The sequence below is a fragment of the Lates calcarifer genome, linkage group LG10, assembly GCF_001640805.2.
Source record: "Lates calcarifer isolate ASB-BC8 linkage group LG10, TLL_Latcal_v3, whole genome shotgun sequence".
NCBI classification, from domain to species: Eukaryota; Metazoa; Chordata; class Actinopteri; family Centropomidae; genus Lates; species Lates calcarifer.
The window spans coordinates 218,018-230,000 of record NC_066842.1 but is presented as its reverse complement, the minus strand read 5'-3'; the positions used below and the strand labels follow the sequence as shown (position 1 = coordinate 230,000).

At 49.6% G+C, this 11,983-nt stretch overlaps 2 protein-coding genes across 3 annotated transcripts in view; both read right to left on the bottom strand.

The window, feature by feature from the left end:
- Positions 1-4,507, bottom strand: part of LOC108891737 (BTB/POZ domain-containing protein KCTD15) — a gene marked incomplete at its 3' end in the record, with an annotated part of 4,834 nt that extends 327 nt beyond the window's left edge. Inside the window, 1 exon segment of the mRNA XM_018689039.2 lies at positions 1,183-4,507. Within this exon segment, the coding sequence (XP_018544555.2) occupies positions 1,183-1,209 (27 nt within the window).
- An 822-nt stretch (positions 4,508-5,329) lies between these two features.
- The window catches only part of LOC108891736 (carbohydrate sulfotransferase 8), a 28,555-nt gene continuing 21,901 nt past the window's right edge, over positions 5,330-11,983 (bottom strand). The window contains exons 3-4 of one of the 2 annotated variants that reach the window (XM_051073090.1): positions 7,138-7,175; positions 5,330-6,851 (exon numbers count right to left, since the gene is read on the bottom strand). In XM_051073090.1, coding sequence (XP_050929047.1) covers positions 5,793-6,851; positions 7,138-7,175 — 1,097 coding nt within the window. In that variant the 3' untranslated portion in view covers positions 5,330-5,792. The remainder of the gene's footprint in view (positions 6,852-7,137; positions 7,176-11,983) is intronic. The other variant, XM_018689037.2, reaches the window with a different exon arrangement.

Genomic DNA, 11,983 nt, shown 5'->3' with positions numbered 1-11,983 from the left:
AGGTCATACACAGAGGAAGTACTACTGTAACTACAGGAAGTACTGATACTGATGATACAGACTTTTACTTGTAACAGAGTACTGTAGTATTTTTACACAGTTGTGTTAGTACTTTTATCTAAGTACCGCCCCCCTTCAGATTAAAAGCCCCCTGCTCTCTGACAAAACAGACCATGGTGATGACCTGGGGGGTGTCAATTAATCCAGACCCCCCCCCATCACAGAGAGTCTGTGGATTGTAAAGAGCTTTGAAGCATGAAAGGTGAACAGGAGGCGGCTGCAGAGTCTCTGCCCCGGGGCTGCCCCCCCCCCCACCCCCCAGGCCAAACTCCTCTGTCTGCTGCGTTCAAGTCACAGGAAATATCAGACTCTGTTCATCCTCTGAACCAGGACCACAGAGTCCTGCAGACAGGTCTCACACTAAGTTTCATTTTTTCCAGTGAAAACCTGAATCTAGTCTCTAAAACCTAAAACCTGGTCCTGGAGCTTTAAATCCGCCTACATCGGTATTTTATCAGTTTTTACGTTTTAAAGCCGATCAGGACCCAGCTCTGCAGATCCGGATTAGTTTCAGTGTTTGCGGAGAAACCTGGTCCCGCCACACACTGCTCTCACTAATGTGAGAACATCGCCACGCGCCAGACTCCATTAAGAAATCAGGACATTGAACGTGTCCTCGCTCCTCGGTACACGGAGTGTCGCCTACACCGGGCTTTAGAGGTTTTGTCAGTAGTGAACGATCCTCTGGTGAATTCCGCATAAAAAACTTTCCATGAACTATGAATCAGTTTCGATCATCTTTACTTTAACCACACAATCACTTATGTCGCTGCCGCCTCACACGGAGCATCTGACGGTAAAATACAGCAGGAAAACCCGTTAAAGTTCGAATTCTGCTGAAATACGTTCAGCTTTGGAACATTTGGTTCATGCCGAATGTAACAGTGTTTATATCATTGCCGACACTGTGCGGTAGCTGTTGTATAGATCATATATACGTGTGCCGACACCCACCGAGTCTTAAAACCGCCACATTCTAAACGGAGTTCGGTGATATGTTACAGTGAGGGTCGACGCTCGTCCAAACCGCTAATGTCACCGGAACGTCGAGTTTTTACGGAAAGCTGCGAAGTTTACGCCTAAATCAGTCGGTTTGTTCCGGCTCGGACAGCGGGTTCTTACCTGAGAGGACACCGACACTGAAGACATGAGATCGGCGTCTGTCTGCTCCGTCCCGCGCTGTGAAATCTGGGGATACCGGTTGGTCTTCACTTCACGTCCTCGTCAGTCTGCCTCGGTCCTCCGGTGTCTCCGGTGTGTGTGTGTGTGTGTGTGTGTGGAGCCGTGTCTCTGAATAAAGAGGAGGGCTGAGAGGAGTCTGGCCCGGGGCCCTTCAGACCCCCGGGGGCCAGGATTAGGTTACAATAACGCGGGCGGTTTGTTGTCTTCTCTCGCCCCAACTCGTTCCTGTCAGCCGGGGACAGAGCGCAGAGAGGAGGCCGAGGAGGTGGTTTATGACCGGGCTCAGTCTCTGCAGCGTCCTCCTCCTCTGTGGGTTTAAAATGGAGCCGCTGCTCCGCCGCTCTCTCCCCGACAACTCGTATATTTTAGCAACATCAAACATCCCTGTGGCTCCGGAGCCAAATGACGTCTATCATCATGCATTATGCCGCTCCAGCCGCCTGCGGCCAAATGCGCCATTTCAATTATTGCGCACTGGTAGATGGAGATGTGCGCCGGGAGGATGCGCACACAGATCCTCATCATTGAGAGCGGGATCCAGGAACCGTGCTCTGCTGCTGAGGCTGGGACCAGGAGGAGCCAAAGAATCTGTCGGAGCAACAGGATCCATTTTGTGTCCCGGTTTGACGCAGAGTCAGAGGAGTGATGCTCCTCCTCCTCCTCCTCGTCCGACTCTGATAACCTGATGTTCTGCAGGTCAGAGGTCAGAGGTCAGAGAGGAGGTCACCTGCTTCAGACCTGAACTGCTTGATTTACAATTATTAGGATTTCTAAATGTCCCTCACAGGCTACTGTACTTTCTTCACAGCCACTGTGTGTACACCAGTCCAGTGGTTCCAAACCTGTGGTTCAGGTCCCACTGAAGGCTCATCACATGAATCTGAGGGCTGGTTTTCAGTCAAGAGGAGACCTGAGCTCAGACTGCTCCAGTTCACACCTGGACCTGTTCACAGCTGTGACCACAGGCAGGTGAGGTTTGTGATTCACCTCAGACCAGAAGCAGCTCCGTGTGGAGGTCTGAGACGACCAGAGACAAACATCAGCTTCAGAGAGGAGGAGCTGACGTCTCTGAGACCGAAGGAGGAGCAGGTCCAGCTGTCAGCGCTGAGTCCTCCTGCTCCGTCCTGAGGAGTCTGAGGGAGGAGGCTCTGAGACCTGAGCTGTGGTCTGAGGGTAACTGAACGTTCCATCATCACAACTCACCCACCCACTCTCTGGATCTGACTCCCTGCGACCTCCTCCTCCTCAAAATGAAATCCAAGCTGCAGAGTGGATGTTCTGACTCAGTGGAGGAGATCCAGCTGCAGGTGACAGATGACAGAACAGGAAGCACAGGTACGCTCCACCTGCAGGAGGAGGAGGAGCAGGAGGAGTTTGACTTTGAAGGTGATGGAAGAAAATTTAACTCAGATGTGGTTTTTGTTTGTTAAAGGAGCAGTCTGTGAACTTTCTGATCACACCTCCCTCTGCACCTCCTGCTGTACACGGGGTTTCCCTGTGATGCCTCAGTAACCCAGGGGCTGATGGGAAACTAATGTGTGTAATTGAGGTTGGTGACACAGAGACGTTCTTTAAAGAGACACAGTGAAGCAGCTCCATGTCTTCATCTGTGTCAACACACACACAGTTAACCTCCTCCTCCTCCTCCTGCTCCTCCTCCTCCTCTTCCCCCCTCAGGCTGCATGTGTCTCCCTTCACTGAACAAACCAGCAGAGAGACTGGATTCTCTCCTTCTCCGTGTCCAATTAAAGAAACCCTGCAGTTACTTCAATTAGACGAAGAACGAGGGAAACATGGAACGAATTTAAAGATTTAAATATCTGCTAAACCTGCCTGAGGCTGCAGCTCCGTCTGTAATCTATGATTCCTCTTTATGTGGGGGGGGTCTGGTCCTCAGACATCCAGCAGTCTGACACCTCAGGAACGTTTCCTTCACATCCACTTCATGTCTAATGTTTTGAGGCCGGAGGCTGAAGCTGCTGCAGTGACCGACCGATGAAGATGAAGATGACGGTAAATAAGAAGGTAGAAGAGCTGACAGTGTCCTTTCAAAATAAAACCTCTGAGCTCAGTGTCAGAGACAGATTCAGAATATTTCCTGTAGCAGCTGTTTCAGCAGCTTTAATGAATGTTCAGATACAAACAGAAAAGACAGGAAATACAGACTCAACATTTTATGAGCCAGAGTTTTCAGAATAAAACAGCTCGTACAGGTCAGTCAGTGTGAGCTCCCTCAGCATCAAACACATCTTCATCTCTCAGCCTTCTGATCCCACACTGCCTCTCTAATACTCAGCTCTGTCACTGTTATCAGCTGCTTCTCTCCAGATGTTCGAGCTTCTTCAGGCTGTACAAGCTGTCAGGACCTGAACCAGGTCTCTCCTGATTCCTCAGTCTCCACGTCTTCAGTATCAGTGTGTTTTATGTTTGTCTGGCTGAAGGTTGGTCTTATACAGACACAGACCAGGTGTAATAGACCTGCAGTCTGATAGATTCAGGTGTTAGCAGTGACATTAACCAGGGCTCCATCCACAGCTTTAAGAACCAGGTTCCTGCTGTTATAGACACTGCTGTATTCTCTGGTTCTACTCTGATACACAGACTGTGTGTGTGTGTGGGGGGGGGGGGTCGAAGACCTCATAAGACAAAGAGAGGGAGGTGGTGGGGGTTCTCTGTGCCCCCCCCAAGGCGTGGAGGTGACAGATGCCAGACACAGAGCTGCTGCAGGACACACACACACATACACTCTTCATGTATCAGCAGGAGGAAATACACAGTGACACCATCACCACCACCTTCAGCAGATCTGTGAATGTGTCCAGGTGAAACAGACCTACACCTGCAGACAGCTCCTGTCAGGTGAGGACGTCTTGTTTCCTTCCTCTGCAGTGACTGTGATCAGAAGAATCAGACTCAGTTACCAACAGTCAGGTTTATTACAGAGACTCAGACAGGTGAGAATGCAGCAGGTGGCAGTGTTAAGGCTTCCAGGTCGCCTTCATGTCTGAGAGCAGAGACGCTCTGTGGCTTCAGTCTGACGACCACAACAACAACAACAACAACAAACATCACCATCATCATCATCATCACCATCATCATCATCACCATCATCACCATCATCATCATCATCATCATCATCATCATCATCACCATCATCACCATCATCATCATCATCACCATCATCATCATCATCATCATCATCATCACCATCATCATCATCACCATCATCACATCATCATCACCATCATCATCATCATCACCATCATCATCATCATCATCATCATCATCACATCATCATCATCATCATCATCCATCATCATCCATCATCATCATCATCACCATCATCATCATCATCATCATCATCACCATCATCATCATCATCATCATCATCATCACCATCATCACCATCATCATCATCATCATCAGGTGGTGATGAAGTTGAAATCACAGACGACTTCACTGACGTCCAGATGTTATCAGCAGCTGTCTCCTCTACTCTCCAGGTGTTTGGTTGTTTACCTGAGGAAGAGGAGGTTTACCTGTGCTGATGTCATCCAGGTGTTTCTCTGGTGAGAGCAGCTGCAGCTTCACACAGACAGAGTTTAAATCAGACTTCACAGAAGTCGTCAGAGTCCGAGTCACTGAGGCTGAAGAAAAGGCAGGAAGAGAAAATTAACACAGGTCAACAGCAACCACCTCCACCTGTCCTCCACCTGTCCTCCACCTCTGTCTGTCCACAGGTGACAAACTGTTATCAGTTCTAAATGAACCTCTGGTCCACAGACACAGAGTTTGTTTGTTTGTATAAATAAACTCCAGGTTCTTTAGAGCTGAACCTGTGGGTCTGTTCAATGATCCTGAGGACTGAGCTGAGGACCAGAGCTGTGAGGACCAGAGGAGGACCAGAGCTGTGAGGACCAGAGTGTGGGACCAGAGCTGAGGACAGAGCTGTGACCAGAGCTGAGGACCAGAGCTGTGGACCAGAGCTGTGAGGACCAGAGCTGAGGACCACCAGAGCTGTGGACCAGAGCTGAGGACCAGAGCTGAGTGAGGACCAGAGCTGTGAGGACCAGAGACCAGAGCTGTGGACCAGAGCTGTGGATCCTCCTCCTCTGTGTAACTCTGCTGAGCAGCAGCGCCCCTGCAGCCAGGACTGGTCATTAACTCTGTCAGAGAGAGACCAGACTCTTGACTGTGTGCTGAACTGTATATTACCCATGATCCTCTTCTCCTCTCTCTATGGCTGTAACAAACACAAACTCTGTTTCTAACTGCTGATATCTGCATCAGTCTCCTGGCTGGAAATCACAGATGAATGCTGGTTTCTAATGACGGCTCTTCACCACAGTTACACAGAGTAACTGAACCATCACAGAGACTCTGACAGTTTGAGGTTAAACAGTTTGATCATGATAAACATAGAAATAAAAACAGTTCCCTCCTGATTAAAACACACAGATTAAACCTCCACCTTCATCAGAGTCACAGTTAAAGGTTCAGCTGTGTTCAACATGGCAGCGCTGCAGTGCATTGTGGGCCGCGGGCTGAGCTCAGTGCAGGTCTTTGAAGGGTTTGGGGTAGTTAAACATCAGATAGTCCATGTAGTAGAAGTCATAGGCCTTCTGTCTCTCTGTGGCGTTGAGCTGGGAGAAGTATTTCTGTGTGATGGTGGAGGAAGTCCTCTCCGCCCGCGGGTTCCTGTCTTTGAAATCAGGAAAGGTGAGGTTCCCGGGCGCCCCCACGCTCCGCAGCAGGAAGTTGGCCTCCTCTTCCAGACTCTCAAACTTGCCGATGAAGTTGTATCTGAGGAGGCAGGGGTTACACAGCTGGCTGACCGGCTCCCAGTGGATGTCCATCCCTACTGGCCGCCGCACATCCAGCAGGTACTGGACGAACTCCCTGAAGGTGACGCCGGCGCCAGTGCGCAGCGCAGTGCGTGTGGCGTTGGTGCGGTACCTGGAGATGATGGGCCGTCCGAACACGGGGTGGTAGTACGAGTTGGGGCTCTCAAACTTGTCCCTGAAGGCCGACACCAGGCGCTCAAAGGGCTCCCTGACGAACAGCACCTTGGTGTAGGAGCGCAGTCTCTCGGCGATGCCAGCGCGGTCGTAGCTCTCCAGACGCCGCAGGTGGTTGGCGTAGTGCGCCGCGTCGTGAGGGATGTCTCTGGTGGAGGTGGCGCTGCCGCCCAGCACCATCAGCACACGCTTCCAGTTGGAGCAGCCGGCTTTGGGCACTTCGCAGTACAGCAGCCGTGACCGGTCCTCCACGTAGACCCGTGACACCTGCCGCTGAGAGACCGGCTGCTCGGTGACGCCCGGCTGGTACTTGGCACAGACCTGGGTCAGCAGGCGGCGGCGGGACTCCTGAGTCCTCTCCAGCTTCAGCCTCTGCCTCAGCTGCCACTCCTCGTCTCCACCAGCGGGGGCACCGGACACCGCCACGCCGCTCTTCAGCAGCAGCTTCCTGTGACGTTTGGTGACCGGCTGCTTGGATCCGACCGAGGACTCGAACGCAGACAGAGACGGTCTGAGGTCAGAGACCAGGACCTCAGAGTTCATTGCAGAGACCTGAGTCTTCTGAGCTGCTGCTCGGTCTGTCACCACCTCCTGAAACACAGAGGGTGGGGTGGGGGGGTGTATTATAGAAAACCAACAGGAACATGAAACAGCAACAGCTCTGTTCCTCAGGTTCACTGCTCCACACTGAGGTTAAAGCAGGTGAATCACTGTCAGTTTCTGTTTGATCGTTAACATCAGGTCTGTTTCCATCATGTGTGACTCTCATATAAACTAACTGTGCTCAGTGTGTAGCTGTTGGTGTAATGCAGAGACCGTCCACCAGGCGGCGCTGTCCCTCCATCTGTGTTAACGGCAGCGCTGCAATTTAACTCACCTTCTCCACCGGCCACCGAGGAGCCACCAGCATCACACCTGCAGAGAGAGAGGAGACACCTGAGACCACAGACCAGGACTGAGACCAGAGACCAGAGCTGAAACCAGAGACCAGGACTGAGACCAGAGCTGAGACAGAGACAGACTGAGACAGAACAGACTGAAACAAGACAACTGAGACAAACCAGAGCTGAAACCAGAGACAGACTGAGACAGAGCTGAGACAGAGACCAGGACTGAGACCAGAGACCAGGACTGAGATCAGAGACCAGAGCTGAAACCAGAGACCAGAGCTGAAACCAGAGACCAGGACTGAGACCAGCTGAGACCACAGACCAGACTGAGACCAGCTGAGACCAGAGACCAGGACTGAGACCAGAACAGGACTGAGACCAGAGACCAGAGCTGAAACCAGAGACCAGGACTGGACCTGAGACCAGGACTGAGACCAGACAGGACTGAGACCAGAGACCAGAGCTGAACCAGGACTGAGATCCAGAGCTGAGACCAGAGACCAGGACTGAGACCAGAGCTGAGACCAGAGACCAGGACTGAGATCAGAGACCAGGACTGAGATCAGAGACCAGGACTGAGATCAGAGATAATCAGACGAATGATCAGCTGCAGCTGTTTGATCATTAAAACAAACTGAGCCTCAGATTCAACATTAAACATGAATCAATCTGCTGCAGATTTATTTCTCTCTGTAAACACAGCAGCTTCACCTGAATGATCACCTGTACAACACCTGGGTCACAGAGGATTCATCTTCATCTTCATCACCATCATCTTCATCATCATCTTCATCAGGTTTGATCGGACTGAGACTTTTGAACCACAGACTGAGCTCAGGTCAAAGGTCACTGCAGGTCAACATCCACAGGACATCACTGTCTGATTACCTGTCACACCTGAGACACTGTGAAACACACAGACACCAGGAGAACACATCTCCCAGAATCCTCTCTGCTTAATGCTGTGACTTCTGGTCCAGCCCCAGGTGAGTCTCATCTCTGATCAGTCTGATCTCAGGTCAGGCTGATGTCAGAGCTGTTAGCAGAACTGCTGCTAACATTAGCTTAGCTTGTCTCATCTTATTTTGAAAATCAAACCTCCTGCTTCCTGTGTGGACAGAGACAAAACAAACCCCACACTGCTGACAGCTCTCAACAGGAGGCAAACGATGCTCTAAATAACTCTGGCAGCATCACTGAATGTTAAAAACACACACACACACACACACACACACACACACACACACACAGAGAGAACACCAGAGAAATCACTGTAACACAAACACATTTTCATCTTGTCACACACTCCAGAGAAGTACTCAGAAAGTCGTGATCACACTCACAACAACGTTCATCTACACACACACACACAGTGGGGGTGGTGTCCTGTTCCAGGCTGGCGGCGGCTCCAGATGGCCTCTCAGCAGCTTCCTGACACTGAAGGTTAGCAGCGTCCTGAGTCCTCCAGCAGCTCCTGGTTATTTATTACCCAGCCTGCACCTCACCGTCTCTCTCTCTCTCTCTCTCTCTCACACACACACATAGTGTGGCAGCCCTCTGTGCTGCTGAGACAAACACTGGTCCAGACCGTCATCATCAGATCTCAGTAAATTTCTGCCAGGTGTGAAGCTCTCAGGTGAGCAGACCTGTGATTGGTCACAGGTAGATTTTTGTTTGAACCTGAACGCCTCCTGAAGTCGGAGCAGCCCCACCAACCCCGACATCAGAATCCAAGATGGCTGCTCCTCATCAGCAGCAGTGAACTCTCTGCTAATGTTCCTGTTTATAGCAGCTCAGTCTCATTAGTTTACATGAAGTCAGTCAGACACAGAGAACTGTTCAGGTTTTATCTGTGGACATGTTGCTACGCTGTTTGTAGAGTCCAGTCTGAGATACAACTGAATCAGTTCACCTTCATGGTTTAATGTTCCAGGTCTGAAGAGTTTGTGTTAAACTCTAACGTTACAGCTCAGCTTGTTCAGGAGCAGATCTGATCTGAAGACAGAGCAGATAGAAAGACTCTCAACTGGAACTCAGAGAAGACGTCACTCCCAGCTCTGACCTCTGACATAAATGAAACAGCATCAGTCAGAGACATCTGAGCCTGTTTTGAATGCAGTCACCAGTGGACAGGTAACAGTCTGAGAGCAGACAGTTATTATATCTTATTATTCCTCCAACACAATCAGCTGTCAAACACACACACAGAGCTCTCAGTGTAACTTTGTGTTTTCAGGCTGTTTGAAACGAATCTGCTGCTCTGACAACATCTGATATAAACAGGATGTTTGTAATGAGAAAAGAGGATCTGACATTTCTGTGTGTGTGTGTGTGTGTGTGTGTGTGTGTGTGTGTGTGTGTCAGGTGTGTCCTGACCTACATGGAGGTTGTTCACCATTGATCAGATGCCAGGTCCTGCTGTGACTGATGGACTGAAGTCAGACACCAGGACTGAGAGACTCTGCAGAGAAGCATTCAACTGTAGGTCACTGAGACTCAGGATCCACAGGGACCTGAAGTGGACCTGAAGTGAACTCAAGTCAGACAGGTGTGTTTACTGACCCCCCTCCCCTTCCCACCTGCAGTGACGCCAGCTCCTGCAGGAGTCTAATTAATTACCCAGCATGCCTTTGTTTAGCTGAGCTCAGCGCCGGGCAAGCAGAGTGACCCAGGAACACAGAGTGCTGACAACAGAGGAGCTCTCTGAGGAACTCATTAGAACGAAGGACACTGAACACAACACTGCTCTGACACACACACAGACTGCGTTGGTTAGCCACTCAGAGCTAACATTAACACATTAAGCTGAGTTTGATGTTTACTGTGAAACCACAGATTTACTCTCAGGTGTGGATCCCTCTGTGGTCACATTTACACAGAGCTTCACCTGTGTTTTATCTCTGCAGACACACACACACACACAGTTTCCTATAGATCTTAAACCACATAGTGAACGGGTTCCCAGCTGAAGGTGAACCTTAGTCAGGAGCAGAGGATGGTTCATTACAGCTGAGCAGATATTTACTCTGAGCTGCTGAAGCCTCCTCTGATTTAACATCTGTCCTCAGTCAAACGTCTGAGGTTCAGTGTTTCTCTGTCTGAATCTGAGCAGACAGGAAATCCTCCTCAGCAGATTACTGTAATTTCCCAGGGATTAATACACCTGGCAGAGACCCACATGTTTAAAATCTTAATCCTTCAGCCAAACAGAAATCTTACGTCTCTCAGATCCTGTTCAGATGCAAACACCCTCTGTCTTCAGCTGACCTCAGATCTGCTGAGCTCAGCCTCAGCGCTTCACTGCGTCTTTATCAGCTGCTGGAAATAAAGAGGCCCTGGGTGATTTTACAGAGATGAATCCTCTGCCTCATCACGCACAAGATTTAACCTTCAGGGAGCCTTTGTTTCCACTGCTGCCTCGACTTTAAACTGCACAGCCACAGATTAAACTGGGACACATTCAGTGTTCAGTGGAGGTGTTGTATGAGAGTGTTCTGCAGATTACAGAGTTTAGAGGGATCAGTCCTCAGGGGGTCGTCCCAAAGCTTTACTGAATCCAGGTCACATCACACTGATGATATTGATGGAAATCTGTTCAGTGAACAAACCTCATGTCATTTCATATTAATCTGCTGCTGTGTTCAGACAGAGTCTCAACAAAACACCAGGACACACGGCTGGATCACATTTAAATAAAGGTCTGTGAGGTTCAGGCTCTCACTGGTTTATCAGAGCTGAGAAACGTCTCTGATGCTCCAGATCAGACAGAAACTCAGAGGAAACACCAGTTTAAAAACAGAGCGTAGTTCCTCTCCCTGTCAGCAGGAGGCGACACACTGAAGCTTTAAAGAGTCAGGAAACATCTGGAGATTATTTTCATTCAGATTTAAAACTTGTTATAAACTCTCCTGTCGACCAGTGAGATGAAGCTCTGCTCTGATTCACAAATGAAACAGCTGCTGGTCCACCTGGTCACCTGATCAGGTGGACCAGATGAGACAGGAAGTGAGACAGGATGCTGTCTGTGGACCGAATGGCTCTGAAACACTGAACTCTCTCTGAAACACCTTCAAATATTCATGACCTCTACATCAATAAAAGATGGACAGAGAGAGAGCACAGGCAGTTTATAGCTCCCCCACCACTCAGGAGAGCTTCCTCTGCCAAAACTCATTCACCACAACACCCCCCCCAGGTTTCTCTCTCTGAGAGCTGTGGGCTCAGACCTCCATGTTAGCAGCCAGGACTCAGTCTGACGTCGATCTTGTCTTTGTGTTTTATTGATTTAGAAAACTGGATCATGTGCAGAGGATCAGAGCTCAAACATCTCAAACTTATTAAACAGCTCGGTGTTAACGTCACTGTCTCAGTAACTCACTGTGAAAACCTGCTGGACAACTACATTCACTCAGCTACTGTTTCCCCACAGTTCACCTTTCCATTTTATTCTGTTTTATACATGTACCAGCTGTTTCCTCTCAGGTCCAGTCCTCAGACCTGGGTCCAGGTCCAGTCCTCAGGTCTAATAATAATAATAATAATAATAATAATAAATTATCTATTATTGATGATGATGTGTTCATGTGTTCATCACTTCAATGTTGCAGTTTATCAGCTGATCAGTGAACCAGAGTCCGAACTCTGAGACAGGAAGACATTTACTGAGCCAAACAACAGGACAGAACCCAGACCACTTCAGACCCGGATCCACAAATCCACCAGAGTCTGACAGTCAGAGATCCTCCCCGGACACTGTGACACAATTAGAGGAACAAACTCAGGACAGGGTGGACACAGTGTGGACTGAACAGATAAAGCAGAGAGAGGCGACTC